We start from the raw sequence: 23628 nt of genomic DNA, 5'->3' as shown, positions 1-23628 counted from the left end.
TGCAGTGAGCTGAGATCCGGGCACTGCACTCCAGCCTGGGCGACAGCGAGACTCGGTCTCAAAAAAAAAAAAAAAAAAAAAAAAGAAAGAAAATTAGGTGATCAGGAATGATTTGTTATTAAAGGAATGTGTGAGTACTCACTGTGCCAGGTACAGTTCATATATTACCCTCAATTTTCACAGCCATCTTGGTTTCATTCCTTACTTGAACGCAAAAGCTACAAAGTGTACTATGCACACAATAGAGAAAGCTATACAGTGGGTTCAACTCTCCTCTGCCATGGAAAAGAGAATAAGGGGACCAGCTGTTCAGCTCTGGCCCTCCTTGCTGGGTTCCATTTAAGCTTCTCTACAGTTCTGGATGGTTGGGATGTCTCCTTCTTCAAAACCATCTTGTTAGTTGGTTATTTTTAGCCACATTTAACAACTGAAGAAATGTAAGGTAAAGGAAGCTTAGAAAACTTGCCAGAGGTTATACAATGGAGTGAATTGCAAACACTAGGTGTTCTGCTTCTGGGTCAGAGGTTCAAGGGTGAAGAATTGCCAGGGCAGAGGCTGGAGATGGGACCTAAGAAATGTTCTACACTTTGCATCCATTGTCACTGAGAATGATGACAGAGGTGGTGCTGGCTTCTACTGCTGCTCTGAAAGGCTGGGTTAAGAGGAAAGCGGAGGTGGGAGCAGCAGTTCTGCTTTTCACGACAACCAGGGAATAGGGGAGGTGACCTACATGAACACCTGGTCTGTGTCTGTGTTTATATTACTCACTGTTTACTCCCAGGCTCTCTCACACCTTATCAGAGGGGAAAAGTAAACCTCTCACAAAACACCATTAGGTTCAACTACAGATGTATTTCGGATATCTTCAATTAACCCTTGATCCTGAAAAAATGCTTTCAAAGAACCCTCAACCAATAGCATACAAGGACCTACTCGGAAATCACAAAAGCCAAATAATGTCAAGCAAGTGTGTAAGAAGAGAACCCTGTGTGGCAATACTAAAGAAAATTTTGCATTCTAACTACAAGGGGAAGGAAGAGTCAGCAAGTGTGTAACAAATGACACATGACAGTCACCCCAGAGGATAGTATAAATTGTAGACAGTACAAATAGTACACAGAACGCACAATTTGCTTTAGTAATTCAGTTTTTCATTTGGTTTTCCAGATCTGTCAGGGATCAAGAAATTAATATAGACATATACTAATTTTACATATATAAATTATTTGCAAAACTATTTGTGAAAATCATTCAATCTAGATTTAACAACTGGTATAAAACTGTCCTGAAGCACCTGAAAACCAGGTGGACCAGGATCAGAAAATCCAAAAACTTCATCAGGTCTTATCCAGAATTACTCTATCTAATAGCAGTATTAAATCCACTCCTCTACTTAAGAGTTACACAGACATATTTCAAGATAAATTATAAGAAAGGAAAGACTGGGTGACCCTCAAATCACTAATTTTGATCAAAAATTATTAAAATAGGGTATTTTAAACTTTACTTTGATGTTAAACTTAAAGAGCAAAACGTTAACAAAACAGGTTTGACAAAGGACTATTTACCAAACACAGTCATGCAAGGATTATGAAACCACATAAGATAGCACACAAAGAAAACATTGGCTATTTAACTACTCAGGAGGAAAAAGGCAATGTGGAAGGGGGAAACAGTCTAAAAAGCAGTTTTTAGGGTTTCAGATATGTAATTGTGGCAGCAGGCACAACATCAGGGTAAATCTTCCTTTTGACTTCCTCGGAACACTAGTTGAGATTTATGTAAGGTGGTATAATTTAGTTTAGAGAAAACTGAGATTGCATCAATTTGGCCTCACCCTTGGCCTGACATTTTATCCTTCTCTCCAGAGATCTTACTTGGACTGCTCTTAAGTATGCTGCTCCAGAGAACTCTGCTCTATATTGTCAGAAACTGGCTTTCAAGTAAGTTCTGTTGCTAATTCCACTCGATAATTCCACAGTTAAGTCAGAAGGCATTTGAAAAGATGTATAACTTTGGATTCAGACTGAGAAGGCACTATGGCTCTTAAAACCACTATGTAGGGCATGTGAAGAAGAAAGAAAAGAAAGAAGAAGAAAGTAAGGAGGAGGAGGTAGGAGGAGGTGGGAGAAAGAAGGAAGGGGGAGAAGCAGGAAAGGGTAGGAGGAAGAGGAGCAGGAAGAAAGGGAGGAGGCAAGGAAGGGAGAGGGGGAGGAGGGGGAGGAGAAGGATGACCACCTTCTTGACCTAACTCATATCTTATCCAAAAATAAATTCAAAATGGATCACAGACTTCATTATAAAACATAATGCTATAAAATTTTCAGAAAAGAAAAACAGGAGAGAATCTTCAGAACACAGAGCTAGGCAAAGAGATCTTAGAATTCAGACCAAAAGCACAATTCATAGAAGGAGAAACTGATAAATCGAATCACATCAAAATTAAAAACTTCTGCTCTGCAACTCTGTTAACTGGATGAAAAGACAAACTACAGACCGGGAGAAAATTATTTGCAAACCACATATCCAACAAAAGACTAGAATGTGTACAATTCAACAGTAAAAACCCAAACAATTCAATTAGAAAATGGGCAAAAGATAAGAGATTCCACTAAAGAACATATACATATGGCTAATAATAAGCACATGAAACTGTTAAACCTCACTAACCATTAAGGAAATACAAATTAAAACCATAATGAGGTATCACTACATACTTATCAGAATAGCTAAAATAAAAAATATTGACACCACCAAATGACAATGCAGAGAAACTGGTTTACTCAGACTTTGCTGATGGGAATGTCAAATGTTACAACCATTCCAGAAAAGAGTATTGCAGTTTCTTATAAAACTAAAAATACACTTATCCTTTGACCCAGCAATTGCACTCTTGGACAGTTATCTCAGGGAAATGAAAACTCATGCTCATACAAAAACTTGTACATAAATGATTGTAGCACCTAGCATCTTTGTTCATAAATAGCCCAAACTGGAAACAACCTAAATGCCCTTCAATGAGTAAATGACTAAAAATGACTAAAAAAATACTATGGAATGCTACTGTGCAATAAAAAGGAACAAACTATCGATACATGCAACAGCTTTGAGGGATGTCAAGGGAGTAACGCTGAAGGGAAGAAAAAGCTAAATGCCAAAGGTTACATACTACATGATTCCATTTGCGTAGTATTCTTGAAATGACAAATTATAGTGGTTGTCAGAGGAGGCAGGTAGATGGAAGGAGTGAGTAGGGATACAAAAAGGTAGCATGTGGGATCCTTTCAGTGCAACTGTTGTGTATCTTGACTGATGGTGACCACAGAAATCTACATATGTGATATAACTGCATGGAACTAAATACATACAAACATACATACAATGAACGCTCTGAATAAGGCTAGGGGATTGTATCAATGTGAATTTCCTAGCTGTGATATTTTACTATGGATAAAGAATAGGGGTATCTATTATTCCTTACAACTAACTACATGTGAATCTAAAATTATCTCAAAATAAAAACTTTGGAGATCTTATTTATTCTAAATATCCTATCTTTCTGGTGTTTCATCCATTAGATGCCTGATGTCTTCCCTCCCTAATCTGGTTACTCTCTGTAGTCCTAACAGCAGAAAATATTTTACTACAATTGGTAGTTTAACTTGTGCTTCCCCAAAACCTTATTCATGATTTACTATTCCTAACTGGAGCATGCCTTTTGGAGATGGCCTTATGTTTAATACTGACTCTTATGCTGCATGAAATGGACAAAATATATTCCGAGTCTTAGTTGCATCACTGGTAAAATGGAGATAAATTAACTGATGGCATAGATTTATTTTGAAGACAATTAAAATAATAAGTAAAGCACTCAGTACATAGTAGGTCCTTACATTGTTTCCTTCCTTTTCCCATCATCAACCTAAAATCTAGCTTAATTACTATATAAAAACATCAACAGTAAACTTTGGTTTTGGCTCCAAGGCTCAGTTTAGAAAACAGTAAATGCATCTCTAATGAGCACAGCCTGGGGACTGGGGATGGAATGAGGCTAAATTCAGTTCTTAACACGCATTTCAATTTAGGAGAAACATAATGTTTTTAAGCCTATGTTCTCTGAGTCTGAAAACATTCTGGCTTATCAAAATGTTTTACAAATGTTTAGCATATAATTCATTTTTTCATGATTAGTGAGTGACTGCCACATAGACATTTAAATCTGTAAATGGTAACCAATCATATACTAAATTAGTTCTATTCAGATATCAACAAATGTATTTATGTTGGACAAGTTCCAGCCTTAAAAATGACTCTGATTCAAAAACATAATTTCACCCATTTCACCTACCTACAAAAGTATTTTTTAGTAATAGACTCCCCACAAGGTGATAAGCTTTAAATGTGTCAGAGATTTTCAGTTATAGTCCAACCAATTAAGCTACAGAACAGTAGGAGCGAAGCACTTAGGATTTAAAATTCAAGGTAGGTTGCTAAACATGGGATTCGGAGCAATTTGCAGGTCAGAGCATGACAGCTGGATTTGCTGAGCAACACTGGCCTGAGAGGAGTGTCAAAGCTAGAAAGAGAAGAACCAAATGTTACAATCCTCTAATATGAATAAAATGGATGAAGCAAAGTATAGTTTACTTCTCCTGGTTACCTGCTCTATTTATGAACAAGCACAAAACACAAAATGCAAAGTAATGCTTGAGGACAAAGTTCGCTCAAATATTTCTTTAAAGTACTGATAATAATTTTGTAAAATGAATGCTTACCGAGCAAAATAACTTTGTTTCCGTTCCTTCTTCTCTTCCTTGGTATCCATAATACACAATCAAAAGTGCAAAGTGTTTGGAAAAAGTCCCTCTTTTTAATAGTGAGTCATAACCCTGTAAGAAAAAATAACAAAGTAACTGTAAACTTAAAAGTTTACACTGGCCAATGTGAAGAATAAAGTGGAGTAGAACTACATGGACCAAAACAAATGAAAAATAAACTTTAACCAGGAAAGACTGTCACATGAGTCAAATATGAAATGCAAATGTTAAATGGGAGAAACTACAATCAGAATGGAGATGTTAAACTATAAAGCAAAATAAAAACTTTGGAGATCTTATTTATTTTAAATATCCTATCTTTCTGGTGTTTCATCCATTAGATGCCTGATGTCTTCCCTCCCTAATCTGGTTACTCTCTGTAGTCCTAACAGCAGAAAATATTTTACTACAATTGGTAGTTGTAGTAAACTACCACACTCCAGCCTGGGCAACAAAAACTGAAGTATTTCCCTCATATATTTTAAAACATGCCAAAATAAAAACCTTCACTGACTTTGGAAGATTGTAGCCTAACTATGTAGATGCTAATTATTTAAAAAAAAAATTGAACTCATAATCACCCTTCCCAAGCAATTAATAATGAATATGTCTCAGATAATTATGTAAAATGGCTCACTTAGGTGTTTTACAAGAATGTTCTTTTTTAAAAAATAAAAATAACTTCAGCACTCTATTTTATTTTCGGAAACATGCCAGCAAGTACATCCCACTTGAGCAAATGTGGAAATGAAAGTACAAAGACACAGGAAGCTGTTCCTCAGCATGGCTTTAAACCCTTGCCTCTCCCTCTTCTCCACCTCCCCCCCCCCCCCCCCCCCCCGCGACCCTCACCCACGCTTGCCAGCAGTGGCTTAAGCCTATAACATAAGAGGTTGTCTCCAGATCAAGCTTCCTTAAATACCACTTTCATCATACCACTCCCCTGCTCAAAAATTTCCAATGTCTACTTCTTGCCTGATTCACCGGTCTAAATTTCTGCAGAGCACTAACATTCCTAAAATTTGTCCTTTCACCCTGAAGTTCACCAATCAAATTTAAATTACAAAAAAGCAGGCTGAGCAGTGGCTCACACCTGTAATCCCAGCACTTTGGGAGGCCGAGGCAGGCAGAACACTTGAGATTGGTGGTTTGAGATCAGCCTGACTAACAGGGTGAAACCACTTCTCTACTATAAATACCAAAAATTAGCCAGGCATGGTGGTGCACGCCTGTAATCCCAGCTACTCGGGAGGCTGAGACACGAGAATCACTTGAACCGAGGAGGCCGAGGTTGCAATGAGCCGAGATGGCACCACTGCACTGCAGCCTGGGTGACAAAGGGAGACTCTGTCTCAAAAAAAAAAAAAAAATTAGTAAATATAAATAAGTAAAGCAAATTGTATTCACAATCAAAATTATTTACTAATTCATTTCAATTCAATAAACAAATTAATCCACAATACATACTACATGAAAGGGAGTATGATAAGTACCAGAGGCCAAACATAAAGCCATGATATTTGCTCTAACAGTATATATTGTCTTTCCAGAGAGACACTTAAGATTTCAAGACAATGTTATATGTACTGCTTAAAAAGAGGCCTCAGGAAAAATACTTAATTAGCTCAATTTAGCCATTTTCTAATGTATATTTTCAAAGTATCACTGAAAAAATATAATATATATAATTTCTATTTGCCAATTGAAAAAAATTAAATAACACTTAACCCTATGCAAGGCCCACCCCAGGTACCCTGAGCACACACTAAGGTTGTAGGTTAAGAATGGATTTCCGGCTGGGCGCAGGGGCTCACGCCTGCAATCCCGGCACTTTGGGAGGCCAAGGTGGGTGCATCACCTGAGGTCAGGAGTTCATGACCAGCCTGGCCAACATAGTGAAACCCCGTCTCTACTAAAAATACAAAAATTAGCGAGGCGTGGTGGCGGGCGCCTGTAATCCCAGTACTTGGGAGACTGAAGCAGGAGAATTGTTTGAACCTGGGAGGCGGAGTTTGCAGTGAGCCCAGACCACTCTGTCACACTCCAGCCTGGGCAACAAGAGCAAAACTCCGTCTTAAAAAAAAAAAAAAAAAAAAAAAAAAAAATGCATTTCTTGGGTAAAGGGTACGAGCAAGCAGGTTTCAACTGAACAAAAGCAAGAAGGCAAAATAGTTCCCTGCTGTTCCAGGGTAAAGTGAGCTGAGGATGAAGACATGGGCGGGATCTGCGTCACAGAAAGCCTAGTATGCCACTCTAAGGAGCTTGGACTTAATCCTAGTTAGGCTATGTGTGGCCCACCCCCTTCAATGTACCTTGTCAGATGCCACCAATTGCTCATGCTGAACTCAGCGGCAGCATTTGCAGAGCCATTACCAAATCGATCAGAGCTGGTCCACGAGATAAAACCAATTTTCTCATCTGCGATGTATATGAAAGGACGCCACCAGAGGGTTTTCCATGATGGAGTGTAGCATCAGACAGCAGAGGCAGAGGATGGAGTTGAGAGGATGTAAGGACAGGGTGAAGTAGATTCACTAAAAAGAAATTACAGTCAAACTAATTGAGGGAGGAGCACCCAAACCTAGGCAGCAGTAGTTGACATAGAAAGAGGAGTGATGGACTCAAGAAATACTTGGGAGGCTGATGAGTTGAATTTGGTGACTCATGCAGTGTAGATAACAAGGAAAGTAAGGAATGAAGGATGCCCTCCAAGTTTCTGCTTCAGGAACTGTGTGGGCTACGACACCAAAGATCTGGTACAATATACATGAAGAGGGCACGCTCCATGTAGGACAGGGCAGCAGAAGGAGGTAAGAGATCGGTTGTGGACATGGCGCCTTTGAGACGGCTATGGGATAGTGGAGCTGGGGACATTCACCAGACGTATGATTACATCGAAAGCACAAAAGGGCAGTAAAGACTAGAGGAAAGAAATTAGAAATAATCAGCATATGCTTGTAGTTAGGAAGAAAAGGAGAAAAAACAATATGATGATGAGATCACCTTGGAAGCCTGACAACTATTCACACAGCCCTATACAGAAACAAGGGAGTACACAGTCTCAGCTCTTTCTAGGTTATCTTCATATCCCTGACTTGGACTTCGCCCTCAAAGAGTTTTTCATCCAGTCATGAAAATATGACTGTGCAGATAACTAAACTGTAGGATAGTAACTTGGGGCTGTCCAATGAATAATATTAAGAATCTAAAAGATGGGAAGTTCAATTCTGCTTGAGGTGATAAACCTTTCAGAGTGGTTAGGATTTCAATGGGTAAAAAAGAGAGATAGGGCATTTCAGAAAGTGGGAATGCCAGAGCAAAGGGATAGAAGTGAAAGGGGATAGGCACACTCAGGCAAGGAAAGAGTGGCTACCAGGTACGGAAAGGGAACTGATCTTGATGCCTGCCTATGAAGAGCCATTTATTTCAACATATTATCCCTATGTTATCTTTTTATCCTTCAACCACACTATGATTTAGATGTCCTCATTTCCATTAAACTGAGGCTGAGAGGTACTAATTAATTTCCTTAATTCAACAGCACTAGCTGTGGTGTGGCAGTGATTTAAATCCAGTCTGGTATACACTCCAGTGTCTTTCAATAACCTTTGGAGCCAGAAAGCCTTTGGGATGAGCTAGAAAAAGTAGTCCAGAGTCAACAATATCCAATGCTGTAGCATAGAATTCTCAAGTTAAGTCACATGTACCTAGCCACTGGGACAGGGAGGTCATTGAGGACCTCTAACAGGACTGCATTAGTGACATACTGGGAGTGGAAGTCATGCTACCATGTTGGGGTAGTTAGTACTCATTCAAGAATTCAAGTGCAAGGGGAAACAAGAAAAAGGAAAGAAGGCGTTTGAGTGTCTAACTCTCATGAGCTCAGTTTCACACTGTGGTTTGAACCCCCTGGGCTCCTCCCCAACTCTGCACCTTTATCCTCATTCTTTCCTCAGGCATGAGGCAACCTTGCCAGGCTCCTCCTTCTGACAAGGCCCAATTCTACTTCAAAGGCTTTCCTGACCACTTGTGTGCCCTTCTCTCCCCTAAAGAGCAAACTTCATATATCACCTATCACTTACTGCAAGGCACTTAATCATATACGGTGTGACAACAGCATTTCACTTGGTCTCCTGGCCCCAACCATAAATTCCTTCGAGTCAAAACCACCATGTTTCACTTTTACTATGCTTCTCTAAATAACTGCCACATAAGTAGGCAGAAAATCCATATAAAAGCTACGCAAGGAGTTAAATTAATCCAGAACTGGGGATAAGATCAGTTACATGGCACACCCAAACAAATCCAAAAATTCCTCCCAAATTAAGAATTACTTAGGGATAGAGGATGGAGTCTCATGCCAGCCTCCCTCAGACTCCAGGAAGGATCAGAATCCTAGGCTCTCTGCCCTGCCATGGGTCAGGTGGTTTATTTTAAAGTTCATCTCCTACAAGTCAAAAAAGTAATGATCTCTATTAAATTTTCAGTCATGAATAAAAATGAAGTTACAGCAATCTAACTGGAAAATTTTTATACTTTAAGCTGAGCCAGAAACTGATATTTGGTTCAAGTAGAAAAATATTTATGAAAATATGCACAAGACAAAAAGATTAAATGATCCAAGAGTTGACATCTGGTGCTGCTGTGTCTGATTACAACCAGTAAGGCGTTTTAAAAATTTTTCAATATCTTATGAGATAAATGAAAAATATGCTAATCTTTGGTTTAAGTTTCTGGAAATTTTTATATTCCTTCAACAAGATAGATGCAGTTCTTACAGGTTTAGACACACCAACAGATTAACCAGAAGGAGCTCAGTAGAGAACGCTATAAAAATGATTTGCACAGAACACCACACTGCAGCCTTCATGCTTCAGTGACAAACCAGGGCTCCTTAAATCAATCTCTAATGGGAACTACATTTTCCATTATAAGTGGTCATAATGGGCTTCTTAAAAGCCCTTTGTTCATTTAATGTTGACTTTCCTTCACATCAATACACTCTAGACTCATCTAATTGCTGACTTCTAAGAGTCTCCTGCATTTACCGTGTATTGCAGACCAAAAAGAATTTCATGAGAAAGCACAAGATGAATCTTCCATCTAAATATTTTTTTTTTGCAATCTTAAATCAGGATAGTCAATTTAAACTTAAATCCACTTCATTATTCAAATAAAAATAGCACATAAAAATCCTTACTTCAAAAGAGCTGTGATGAAGACAAAGTATTTTTTGAATCATCAGCAAAGTGTTCCTTGTTTGTACACATGGCACCATTTAAAAGAACAGAACCAGCAGAGACCCCTTAACTACATCAAACTGACCCACACAGCTGTGGGTTACACAGCTGGAGGTCCTCAATGATCTCCCCGTCCCAGTGGCTAGGTATATGTGTCTTAACTTGCAAATTCTGAGCTGCAGCATGCGATGTTGTCGACTCTGGACTACTTTTTCTAGCTCATCTCCAAATGCTTTCTGGCTCCAAAGGTTATTGAAAGACACTGGAGTGTATACCAGACTGGATTTAAATCGCTGCCACAGCACAGCTAGTGCTGTTAAGGAAATTAATTAGTACCTCTCAGTCTCTCAGCTGTGGGTCACAAAGCTGTGGACCCACACAGCAAAGCATGACTTTTTGGATTCACCTCCAACATACTGCAGTTCCTTGAATATTCAAGTATAACAAGTCAGGACTAGGAAAACAGCAGTATATCCATGAGGCCCATCAGCTATTTTCCCAACAACATGTTTCTTAATATACAAATGAAATGATGACAGGAGTACACAATGGTCACACTGTGTTTGGTCACGTAAGGAACACACCAAAATGGACCTTTCTATGCAGGCATTTCCTCCTAGAAAATAGTTATATTTGTACCAAAATATAACAGGTGTTCCGTCTCTCAAAGCCACACTGTCATCTAAACAAAGCAAGAATATTCAAATTTCAATGTTAAACAAGGTCAGAAATTTGAACACTCCCTATAACTTTAGAGAAACCTGGGAAGGACACAGAACCAGATATAAACGTGTGCCACAAACTTACAAGGGTATCTAGACGCAGTGGCTCATGCCTATAGTCCCAGCACTTTGGGAGGCCAAGGCAGGTGGATGGCTTGAGGTCGGGAGTTCGAGACTAACCTAGCCAACATGGCAAAACTCCATCTCTACTAAAAACACAAAAAGTAGCCAGGTGTGGTGGCACATGCCTGTAGTCCCAGCTATGTAGGTAGCTGAGGCACAAGGATTGCTTGAACCTGAGAGGCAGAGGTTGCAGTGAGCCATGACTGTGCCACCGCACTCCAGCCTGGGTGTCAGTGCGAGACTTTGTCTCAAAAAAAAAAAAAAAAAAAAAAAACAACTTAAAAGGGGAGCAATCAGATAATACCCCCCAAATAAAGAAATGCTTGTTACAAAAACAATGCAACAACAACAACAAACCTAAAAATGAATGGCAACAAATAACTAAAAAGTTATTCCTGGTGATGAAGCAAGGTGATGATCAAGGATGGGCTCCGGATCTGCTGTTTGGGAAAGGGTTTGACATCTTTGGATGGCAAAATGAATGGAGAACTTATCAACTCCTATTCCATTATTCTCTGCCTAGGGTGCTCAAATTTGACCTGAGAAAAATTAAACAAATGTGAGTTTCAGTGCTCTTTTACCTAAGATAAGTCAAAAGATGCCATCAAATCTCCTACATACTCTAAATGAAGACCCATCTCTGGGCTAGATAGATCATTTTACAAGTTCTCTCTTAGAAAAGAACATGCAAATGAGATTTCTAAAAAGTCACTGGTCGGGTGAGGAACTGTAGAAGATGTAGAAAATGCCAGAAGCCTGAAAACAGGCAAATGCATTTTAATTTAGAAAGGGTAATTGTGCAAACTATACACTGAAGCATATCATCACATAGATTCCCAGGAAAATTTTAGAAATGATCATTTAAGGCAGTTTGGTAAGAAAATAGAGAAGGGAGCAGTGGACCCTGAGATCTAGAATGATCCCAGAAAGCCAACGATTCGGCAGGACGAGTGGGTTGCTTTTGGAAACATCTACCGTGGACCAAGTATTCTGCTGCAGACACAAAGAGGAAGACAGCATTCATCACCCAGGAAGCTCAGGAAGAAGAGGCAACTATAACTTATCAGCTGATAAAATGAGATGTGAGTGCTCTGATACTAGTGGTCACAAGGAACCACAGAGCACAGCGCATTGAGCAACTTACACTGCCTCAAAGGGAAGGAGTGTCCCGGCAACGTCACAGGTGATGCCAGTGCTGGGCTGGGAAGGAGGTGCAGGAGTTTCCCAGATGGTGAATGCAGAAGAGGTCAGGGTCATCAGGCAGAATGAGGATGTGCAAGCCTCTGGCAGGAATGTGTGGTGTTCGGGGAATCCTGAGTGATCTGGTATGGCTGGAGTGCAAGGGCTGGTAGAAGAGAGGACAGTCAGGGAATGCTGGCTTAGTCAAATCACACTGACCTAATTTCCCTCCCTGACATAGCTACTATTCTAGTGGATTAGGAAAAGGAGGAAAACACATGTAACTGCACTTAAGAGGCATTTGATAAATTTCTCTTGTCTGCTTATGGATAAGATGGAGAAATGTGGGTTGGCTGTGTAGGTGGATGTTTATATGATTAGATGAATAAAGGAAATCACTGAATCACTGTACCAAGAGGTATGTGTTGACTGACTGACCAACCTCAGTTGCTCTGAGAGCTGAAATCCATTCTGAACCTGGAGAGGGAACGTTAATAGCTTAATACAGTATTTTTTCTTATGCCCTGTCCTCATGAGTATATTTCCCACTAACTTGAACAAAAACATAGAGGCCTCCCTTATCAGCCATTTGGAGAGGTAGGTACTTAATAACATCCTGGATAGCAGCATTAGGATTCAAAAGCCCTCCGCTGTCTGTAGAAAGAAGTCAATTATTATGAGGTGGAAATTTGCTCCCAATGAATCTCAGGTTTTACTGGTGAGGTACTAAGAAATGAGAGTGGTACAGTTTAGTGTTAGCACAAGTGAATATGATTTGTGGTTTTAGATGACAGTAAGGTTCATATATGGAATTACAGTTGGGTAATTCCACTGTGCACCTTCCTCCCCACCCGCCTCCAAAAAAACCCACTAGTGCTATCAACCCAGAATAAACAGATTATAATAGTCTGTCACACCCTTTTTGAGGATTAGACTCCATCAGGATTACTGCATTTAGCTAGGGATCTCACACTACAGGGAAATTAGAACAAACAGGATGGTTAAATGGCATAAAACTAGATTTTAAGAATATTAGTCAAAGGAGTTGGTCAGGAGAGAAAACCTGGATTAAATGATAGCTGTTTTTAAACATCTGAAGGATCTTTATCCAATAAAGGATTTAGGCTTGATAGACAGATCTCCAAAGAGGTAAACCTAGAATTAGACATTAGATAGAGAGGGAGAGAGATCCACGGCTCAGTATAAGGAAGAACTGTCTGAGAGGTAGGTGCAAACAGCTGCCTGCAGATGGAATGGCTTCCTCATCTTCAAGAGTGACAGAACACATATTGAGCAACTGTTTTATATGACTACTGTAGAGACGCAGTTCTCAGCCTTATCAAATTCAACACGTCATCTAAATAAATATGTAAACCATTTTATTATACGCCCTTCGTAATACTGAGATGAAATTCATAGATCATGTAACCTACTTACACACTTAATTTTATAAAATCATCATGATGCCCCAAAGGAAAGTATTTGATCACGGGTATTTCAATATGTAAATTCTCAGACACAGTTCATTAGAAGACATATTATAGATTCATATTGCTCCTACAGAAGAAGATATGAAATTCCCAAGTATAAGGGTCAATTCTTCATTTTCTTGGACTGCCTCACTCATTACAGGGCATTTGGCACCTCTGCTTGTCCCCAACTAAATGCCAGTAGCGTCCTTCCCATAACCATGCCAACCAAAATGCCCCAGGAAAGGGAACCACACCCAATGAGAATAACTATCAAAAGGAAAATCAAGCCTCACAAGTAAACTAGTATTTTAAATTAGTTTTTAAATTAAATGTTTTAAGTTCAAAAATTCCTTTAAAGCCGAGACTTTATAAACTTCATATACCTGAGAAGTTCTCTGTTTTCCATATGCTCTGTGCTTCATCTGAATAACACCTAACCCATGCTATTAAGGCCGAGGGTACCTTTTTTTTTTTTTTTTTTTTTTTTTTTTTTTTTTTTTTTTTTTTTTGAGATGGAGACTCACTCTGTCATCCAGGCCGGAGTGCAATGCCATGATCTTGGCTCACTGCAACCTCTGCCTCCTGGGTGCAAGTGCTTCTCCTGCCTCAGCCTCCCAAGTAGCTGGGATTACAGGCACCTGCCACCATGCCTAGCTAATTTTTGTATTTTTAGTAGAGATGGGGTCTGCCATGTTGGCCAGGCTGGTCTCGAACTACTGACCCCAGGTGATCTGCCCACCTCAGCCTCCCCAAATGCTGGGATTACAGGTGTGAGTCACTGTGCCCAGTCAACGGGTACCTTTAAAATAAGATAGGCCTGGTTAAAATCCAGATTCCACCACCTACAAGGTATGTAGCCTTGGGTAAGTTACCTAATTTCTCTAAACTTCAGTTTCTTTATCTGCAAAAGGGCTGTTACACAGACTCAATGTGTAAAAAAATCAATGACTAGAATCTGGTGCCCCACGGAACAGAAAATTCTATCCATTGACATTTCCACGCATCCAAATATCCAAGTGTTCATGAAATACCATTTTCAATATACCTGAAGAGCCACATTCAAATCCGTCCCAAATAGTAAACTATCAAGCTAGGCAGACCTAGTAAATATAAAGATGACAGGAAATAGTTAAATATTTATTGAACATTAACCATATGCACCAAATTTTTTGTTCAATACTGTTACACACACTGCTTGGTTTAATCTTTATGACTGCATGAGGGAGTTAATCTCAATTCTTTCCAGATAAAGAGTTTGAACTTTAGAATAATTAAAGAATTTATTCAAGGTCAAATAGATATAAGAGTTACAGCCAGAATGATCAGCTCTGTCTGACCCCAAAGAAGGAACCACTAATAATGGCCTGTAAGGGTGGGCTATTACTACACATAATTTTCACATCAATGCCTAGTTCTTCCTGGATTTAGCCACAGTTCAAAAGAACAAGACGGGGGCCAGGCGCAGTGGCTCACGTCTGTAATCCCAGCACTTTGGGAGGCAGGGGCGGGTGGAACACCTGAGGTGAGGAGTTTGAGGCCACCCTGACCAACATGGTGAAACCCCATCTCTACTAAAAATACAAAAATTGGCCAGTGTGATGGTGCATTCCTGTAATCCCAGCTACTCGGGAGGCTGAGACAGGAGAATTGCTTGAACCCGGGACGCAGAGGTTGCAATGAACCGATTTCGTGCCACTGCATTCCAGCCTGGGTGATAGCCAGACTCCGTCTCAAAAAAAAAAAAAAAAAAAAAAAGAATAAGAGGGTGAATACAGCTTTATGGCCAACTGTCTTCAAGGATATAAATACTGACCTGTATTGAGGTTAGCCATTACTACTCATACTAAATGCACTTTAGTAAACATGTCAGTACATTCAACAACTATTTATTGCACTGAGTAGGTTTTTAAAGAGCTAACTGGAAACCACATTCTCTTACTTCACTAAATTACCCCTTAAGTTTTGAGAACAGAAGAAACCAATCTATTTCCCCACAGAAAATGGAATTGGTAAATACAGATAGTCAGAATTTGGAATTTTGATCTTTTTTAAAAAAAATATATTTATTTCTTTGTTGCTCTTAAATTATGAAAGCCTGCTTTTTTCTAAGCACTAAAATTATAGCTCATTTTTATAATTAAAAAATTATAGCTCTATAACATTTCTACCAAATAATTTAAATACATTGAATGCATTCTCTCATTAATACTCATAAGGTATAAGAAGTCAGTTTTGAAGTTTTCTACCTGCACACAAAGATTAGAAGGGCCAAATCTGCATTGTCATACAGAAAGTTACTGGAGGTAATGAAAACAGAATACTCTATCTGCTGGTCTCATCTCCTAGTCATAAGAGACATCCTCTTTCTCACTATCAATCACTACTGGGTACCTGCGACATGCTTTTGATTACCTGTCACAAGAGGTGTGCAAAATATGATGCCTGCCTCACCCACAGAGGAGTTTCTGGAGACACCCCCTACTATACTGCGGCACCGGAGGATCACTTCAGATCGTCTCTAAGACAAATCTAAAGACATTAGGCTCCAAGTAGCATCAACAAACAGGAGACATAGGAAGAAAAGTTTGTTTTCAATTACTTCTGGAATTCATTTTAGTACTACCAGACAGATTCATTCCTAAAACCATACAGTCTCTGGCCCATTTGATTTTTTTGCAGACATATTCTAGCTCCGGTCCAAAGGAAATAAGCTGCAAACTTCTGGAGTCTCTAGACTGGTACAGAACTCAATCTCATTCCCCAAATCCTTGCAGAGAATATGTGCCAATGTGAATCACTGTGCCAGGGTCCTGTGCTCACAGCAAATGCCATCACCAATGCATGTGTCCTGGTCTTACACTGGGTCCCAATGCAATCAATTTCAAGAGAGGAAAAAAAAAAAATGTGAGCAGTAGTTACTATTACTACTATTACTACTTATTATTATTTGGTGGGGGCTATTTCGTGGATCTGAATTAAGAGTTAACTGATAAAACCAACAAAATTGGATAGATGAAAGGCGTTAAAAGATAAATGGAATGTCTTTCCAAAAACATACAGTATATGAGTAGCAAACACTCCTTTTCAAGAATTAAATTTGAGTGTCTTCTAAGACTTTATCAATGAGAGACAATCTACCAGTTAAACTGCCATTTCACTAAAGAAAAGGCCATGTACTTCTTTGCCTTCTGTGGATGAGATCTGCAATTGAATGCATTTTCAAAATATACTGGCATACATTCATACCTGTAAAAATGCAAAATAAAATAACTGAATTATCATTTTTTAATGTGCTTTCAGCATAGTTACATGGAGAGTGTAAGTGGCAATAAACAACTTATGCTTACTCCTAAATAGTGCCTTGTAATGTATTTATGAGCAATTTTCTTCAATTCAGTAAGCACTTAGAACCTGTTTTATGCCTACAACTGTACTATTTGTCTGAAGCCTGTGACTATAAAAAGGACCCAATGTGCTCTACAGAAACTTCAATGTTTGACAAGGGAGATAAGATTTACATAAAATTATCAGAAAACAGGGGCATGAAAAAGTTATGCCAAATAAAATGTATGACACACAGAGGAAGTGCTAATAGGGAAGTAAGAAAATGGCTGGGTCACATGGGCCAGTGCTGGTAGGGAAAGTGTTAAAAGTAGGACATCCCCGAAAACCACAATTCAGGGTTATATTTCAATAGTGCCACACAATTAACAATCAAATCTGTAAACCAGAAACAGTTTTATCCCCGATGAAAATGTTATCTATAAGAGCACACTCAAGACAACAGCATTTCTGCCAGATTCTGCCTCAGATGTCTTGGTAACAATGGAGAGAGGCATGTAGTATTGTGGTTAGCAAAATATGGACTGTGGTAAATACACAAACGTGGGTTCAGGAACGAGACATAACAAAAAGTGTCTAAGCAGCAGGGAGTATGCCCAGTGTGAAACTAAATCAGCATGGAGAAGTACAAGGACCTCTTCTTGAAAAAAAAAAATTATGTGTTTAATATTCAACTATAAATTTCTAGCAGACCGGGTTAAGAAATCAAGTCTATGGTAAACGTTCTTTTTTTTAAAGGTTTATTGAGTTGCTTGTCATAAAATTTGTAGAATTCAGAAGAAAATGGCTTTCTGGTAAACTGGATTGTTGTTCCTAATTATGCACTCCTTCCCTTGCTGTAAGATAACTATACATCCATACGCTTTGCTGTGCAGCTCTGTGATGCTTTGCACTAGTATACAGAGCATATGACCACATCTGATTTTTCATGTGACTTGTTTTGACCAATAGACTGTGAGGATTAATAGTCATATTCATATTGACTTGAAGCACTAAGAGACCTGGCAAGTTTCTGCTCCCCACCAGCAGAGTATGCTCCAGGTAGCTGCTTTTCCCTCTTCAGCTTGGGTTCCAGGATGAAGACATGTGGAACAGACCCGAACCTGTACCTCAGCTTTGGCATCCGACTTAGCCTTTGCCAAGGCCAGCCTGCAGAACCCAGCCAGGAGTAGCTAAACCACAGTCAACCTGCAAATCCATGAAGGTGAAATACATATTTGTGGATATAACCCACTGCGGTTTGGAGACAATTATATAACATTATCACAACAAAAAACCCAATACACCCTTAGAACCATCCTGATCCACAAATTACTTCGTGGAGTTTTACCAGAAAGATCAAAACCACATAGTACATATTATTGTTTATATGAATAATTCTACCAAGGCCTGAGATACCAAAGCCCAGACACAAGACAATTGACACAAATAGCAGAGGAGGCTTTCTTTTCTTCCAGTTGTCATTTACCCCATAACCACTTTGCATGGCTATGGGGTTTTAGCTGGGAAGGCATCATTTGACAAGAAATTGTGCCTTGTCTTGGTATATTTATATGTAAGGGTTGATATTACTTACTGTTATATGTTAAATTACAGCATTCCAAAAAAAAGGTATGTTGAAGTTATAATACTCAGTACTCCCAAATGTGATCTTATTTGGAAATAGGGTCACTACAGGTACAGTTAGTTAAGATGAAATCACACTGGAGTGGTGTGGTGCCCTAATCCAATATGACTGGAATCCTTATAAGAAGATGGCCATGTAGTGACAGAGACACTAAGAGAGAATGCCATGTAGACACAGGCCACACTTGGAGCTATACTGCTGCAAGCTAAGGAACTCCAAGGTCCAGCAAACCACCAGAAGTTAGGAAGAGAAAAGGAAGGATTCTTCTACTGGTTTCAGGGGGAACATGGCCCTGCTGACACCTTGATTTTGAACATCTAGCTTCCAGAAAGTGAGAACATACATGTTTAAAGCCACCCAGCTTCTGGTACTTTGTCATGGCTGCCCTAAGAAACTAATATGCTGACTTTAAATTACTTTAATACACTATCACTGTTTAAATTACTTTTATACACTATCACTGCTCCAAAAATTTTATTACTTTCTCAACATGTCCATTCTGCCACGTTCTCTTATAATTTAAAGGAAATGCAGGCACGCCATTAAGAAAATTGATAAAAATTATTTACCAGTTGCCTCCTGGGCCCAGATGTTAATTCGATGTGCTTTTTGTTCATCCAGTTAACATCTGGGTCCAGGAGACAGTTCAAGCACAGCTTATTTGGGTAGGTGGACTAAGAACTGACCTGATAATCAAAGAATTATTTTATCCTATAAGAGTCTTTGGAACATTCTGAGAATGCAGAATCACCATGTACTATGCCACTCCTATCACACTTTCTATAGCAATTTTACACTGACAAACTCATACTGCTAAGTTTCTCAGTGCACACTTATGCTACCTTGTGTCATTTTCTTTACGTTATTTCTTTTTTGAGATGGCGTCTCACTCTGTCACCCAGGCTGGAGTGCAGGGGTGTGATCTTAGCTCACTGCAGCCTCCGCCTCACAGGTTCAAGCGATTCTCCTGCCTCACTGCCTCACACTCCCCAGTAGCTGGGATTATAGGCGTGTGCCCCCACACCTTCCTAATTTTTATATTTTTAGTAGAGACAGGGCTTCATCATGTTGGCCAGGCTGGTCTTGAACTCTTGATCTCAAGTGATCACCTCCCTTGGCCTCCCAAAGTACTGAAATTACAGGCATGAGCCACCATGCCTGGCCCCTTGTGTCATTTTCTAATTATTGTTCCTTATGCCCATATTCCTTCCAATCAGACTGTAAACTCTCTAAAGGCAAGGAATGTGTCTTATGCTGTTCATCCATGCAGAATTATGCACACATCACAACTCTTTGTTTAGGCTGGACACAGAATTTATGTTTAATAAGTTGATTTTTGACTTGTTACAGCTAAGTAACAGAAACTGACTTCAGGTTATGAAACGGTAAGGTCTTGCCTTTTATTTAGATTAGTGGTCTCCACTTTTTCTTCCACATCAATAAAAGTATCTGAGCATAAGCCTCTAATTACTTTTACTTATAAAAACACGTCTTCTGTACTAATAATGATAAGGCATATAACTAAAATAGAAGTCATGAAAATAAAGACATTCTAACAATTTCTTTCTGTACCTTCATGTGATGCATGAACTGCACTTTAGAAACCACCAGTCTAGACTATGACAGCAGGTATGTGACAACATTCCCTGGGATATGGTCCTTTCCAGGAAATGAACCTATACAATTCTAACACATTTATAAACTTAATAATTATCTGACAGATTCATAAAATTGTCTAGATCAAACAAGCAATATTTTAAAGTTGATAGGATTGTCTTTGCAACTAGGATTAATTTGTATATTATACTACTAGCCCCCATTATAAATGTGTTTGCTAACTGTGGTGCTCTCTGCAATTAAACCCTTTAAGTTTTAGATGTTAGAAACGAAAATCTATTATCAAGTCTTCAGGCAAATATCTGTAAGACTGAGAACCCAAATGATATAACATTCGGATCTTGAAAACAAGGAAAATAGAAGGATGAGCAAAGGGGATGATGAAACAGAACACTCATACTTTATCTCTAAGAATGTCATCAACACAACAACGTCCAATTTTCCTGTGTTCTACACGCATGTGGATAATGTTGTGCTAGAAAATAGAAGGACATTGAGTAATATAAAACACAACTTCTATAAGCTTACTATAAGAACTGGCCCAGTGCAGTGGTTCATGTCTGTAATCCCAGCACTTTGGGAAGCCGAGAAGGGCGGATCATTTGAGGTCAGGAGTTCGAGACCAACCTGACCAACACGGTTAAACCCTGTCTCTACTAAAAATGCAAAAAAATTAGCCTGGCATGGTGGCGCATGCCTATAGTCCCAGCTACTCCAAAGGTTGACACGGGAGAATTGCTTGAACCCTGGAGGTGAAGGTTGCAGTGAGCCGAGATAACACCACTGCATTCCAGCCCGGGCGACAGAGCGAGAGTCTGTCTCAAAAAAAAAAAAAAAAAAAAAGAACAACTAAGCAATAAAGTAAGCCAATATTTAGTTCATTTGTGGTACAAATGCTTAAGTGCCAAAAGAACTGAAGTCAGCATACAATAGATGGGTTGGAAAGTATTCATGGAATTAAGTATAAACTTGGTGCGGAAGACTGATTTTAAAGGAAGAAATGTGGAGGGAAATTCCAGCTAGCAAGGACAGCAAAGGCTTGGAGGCAGGAATTATTCTCCTGTATGTGTGGGATTACTGAGGATTCTGACCCCACTAAAGTGCCAAGTTCATTCAGGGAAGAGTAGAAGAGAAGGCTGAGTGCATGAAATGTAGAGACATCATCATCTAAGCCACATTCTTGGGATTAGACTTCCAGGAGAAAGTCACCACCACTAAAATCTCTTAAGTCATTTTACTTGGTCTGCTTATTCTTGAAGAAACAGGCTTGGAGCTGATCTATACATAAAGCAAGAGAGCTAAATGCAAGAAAATACCAAGCAGATGATGTGTGGGTGAAGATTTTGAGGAAGTGAAATATTAGTAGCTTTAAAAGGAGGAAGAGAAAGTAAAATATGTCAAAATGAATATGCATTTGCTTTTAAAAAGTCAAAAATATAAAAATCGGATGATACATAATTGCAATAATGTTCGATAATTATAATTACAATACATATGGATAACAAATAAAAATGTGAAAAAGGAAAACATAAATCTCTTATGATCCCCTTAGTGAGAAAAAAGTAATAGTTTGTCACTTTCCTGTTTTCTATGCAAATGCATCTTAAAATCAAATGAGAATTTTTTTGTATATACTTTTTATGTCTAACTCAGTTATTATAAACATCTTCCATGTAATTAAATATTGCTCAAAATCATTATTTTAATGGCTAAATATCTTTTCATATGTATTTACTATCACTTAAAAAAATGATTCCACTGTTGAATTTTTCTCAAATTTTTACAGTAACACCCCTGATAATAACTAATACTTACACAGTTGCTTACTCTGTGCCAGGCAGGGTTCCAAGTACTTTACATAAATTAATTTACCTAATTCTCTGTACAATGTAGGAAGTAGATACTATTATTATCTTCATTTGACAGATGAGAAAACTCAAAGTGTGGAGAAATGAACTTCCTAACTGCATAGAAGTGGTAACTGGTGGAACAGGATTTCAAGCCACATAACCGGTTCTGGCATTCCCGCTTTTAACCTTTCCACTATATCAGTGGCCTCTCAAAGATCATGGACTCATCATGGAACTTCAGCTTAATGTCTGATTGTTTCCTTAGGGTATACTCAGAAGAGAATCACGAGTGCCAAGGGAGTCCATGGTGCAAACTGCTCTCCATTGAAGGTATACCATTCTACCCTTCATGAGCTAAAAACAACCTCAGTCTTGCCAGCATTGTAACTGACTTTTAAAATCGAATAATCTGCATTTCTTTGATGCCATGAAGTCAGTATTATTTTCATGTCTTGGACATCTTAAGTTCCTGTTTTGTGAATATTTTATTCCTATTTCTTGTTATAAAGGTTTTCAAAGAGTTAAGACATGTTAAATAGAAATTACTTTGGAATGCTCTGTGATTCAAAACATCAAAGAGTATTGCTAACTAGTTGTTTCAGTGGGACACTATAGACAGACAGAAACCTGGGGGAAATCACCAGAAACTAGGGATGAGGGCTCAGCTATAAACACCTGCAACCACAGAACTGAGCAGACCTTCCCAGCAGACCCATGAATAGCCTGAAATTGAGATTTATCCCATACTACAGGGGCGACACTTATCCAAGGGCTAGAATATTTAGCACTGCTACTAAGAGCACTCTCACTTCATGATATCAGCATGCCTGGGGAAACAAGTCAATAAATTCAACGTTTGTATAGTGCTCCAATCACAGAAGAAACATGAAAACTCTTAAGGGATCTCAGCCCTACGAATTTATTTCACAAATTATTTCTATTCTATAAGGCATATCTGGTTAGTGATAAGAACAAACCACTAGTCAGAAATTCCACATGAACAGTGCTGAACAAACACTATTAAACTCTTACTCTCTAAATCCTCTGTTAATCAGCTATCAAAAGCAAATTACCTCATGCCAGGCACTTTGCAATAAAAACCAAGCACTTAACATCTCTGATTACTTGGGTTGGAATTAAAAATATTTCATTCACATACTTAGGAGTCACTTCTTAGGTTGGACCACTCTCTCTAGACGGCTCACGTCATCTATCAGGGTCAATGTTCAATCCTTTCAATGTCTTAAGAGTACCCTTTTTACCTGGCTGATCCCCAAACTTCAGTGACACCCTATATGGAGGCTTTCGCCCCTTTATGTACCAACCACAGAAGAAAACTAGAGTGGGAGGCATAAAAGACACTCTCTCAGATGAGTGTCATAATAAATACCAAAGCTATTTTTAATGGGTGTTAACACAGTGTTTGAGAATTAGTAAAGTAAGCAAGGGCTGCTAAAAAAAATTTATTTGGACATGCACAGGTGGCTCTCCATATCCATGGGTTCTGCATCCATGGAATCAACCAACCAAGCAGATCACTTGAGGTCAGGAGTTCGAGACCAGTAGGGACAACATGGTGAAATCCTGTCTCTACTGAAAATACAAAAATTAGCTGGGCTTGGTGGCACATGCCTGTAAT

General features: G+C 38.9%; 1 protein-coding gene and 1 long non-coding RNA gene across 10 annotated transcripts in view; one reads left to right on the top strand and one right to left on the bottom strand.

The window, feature by feature from the left end:
* NCOA7 (nuclear receptor coactivator 7) overlaps positions 1–23628 on the bottom strand; it is a 157688-nt gene that overhangs the window by 118073 nt on the left and 15987 nt on the right. For 7 of the 9 annotated variants that reach the window (XM_030928827.1, XM_010360197.2, XM_030928829.1 and 4 more), the window contains one exon: positions 4776–4889. In XM_030928827.1, coding sequence (XP_030784687.1) covers positions 4776–4825 — 50 coding nt within the window. In that variant the 5' untranslated portion in view covers positions 4826–4889. Of the gene's footprint in view, positions 1–4775; positions 4890–12046; positions 12248–23628 lie in introns of those variants that run through there. The other 2 variants (XM_030928825.1, XM_030928824.1) reach the window with 1 other exon arrangement.
* On the top strand, positions 1897–22559 carry LOC104659982. Its single transcript, XR_747655.2, has 3 exons — positions 1897–1943; positions 17959–18099; positions 22255–22559. It is a non-coding gene; the product is annotated as an uncharacterized LOC104659982 (long non-coding RNA).

This window comes from Rhinopithecus roxellana, chromosome 4, assembly GCF_007565055.1.
Source record: "Rhinopithecus roxellana isolate Shanxi Qingling chromosome 4, ASM756505v1, whole genome shotgun sequence".
Lineage (NCBI taxonomy): Eukaryota > Metazoa > Chordata > Mammalia > Primates > Cercopithecidae > Rhinopithecus > Rhinopithecus roxellana.
Note: the sequence above shows the minus strand (reverse complement) of the source record. Positions and strands in the feature narration are given on the sequence as shown.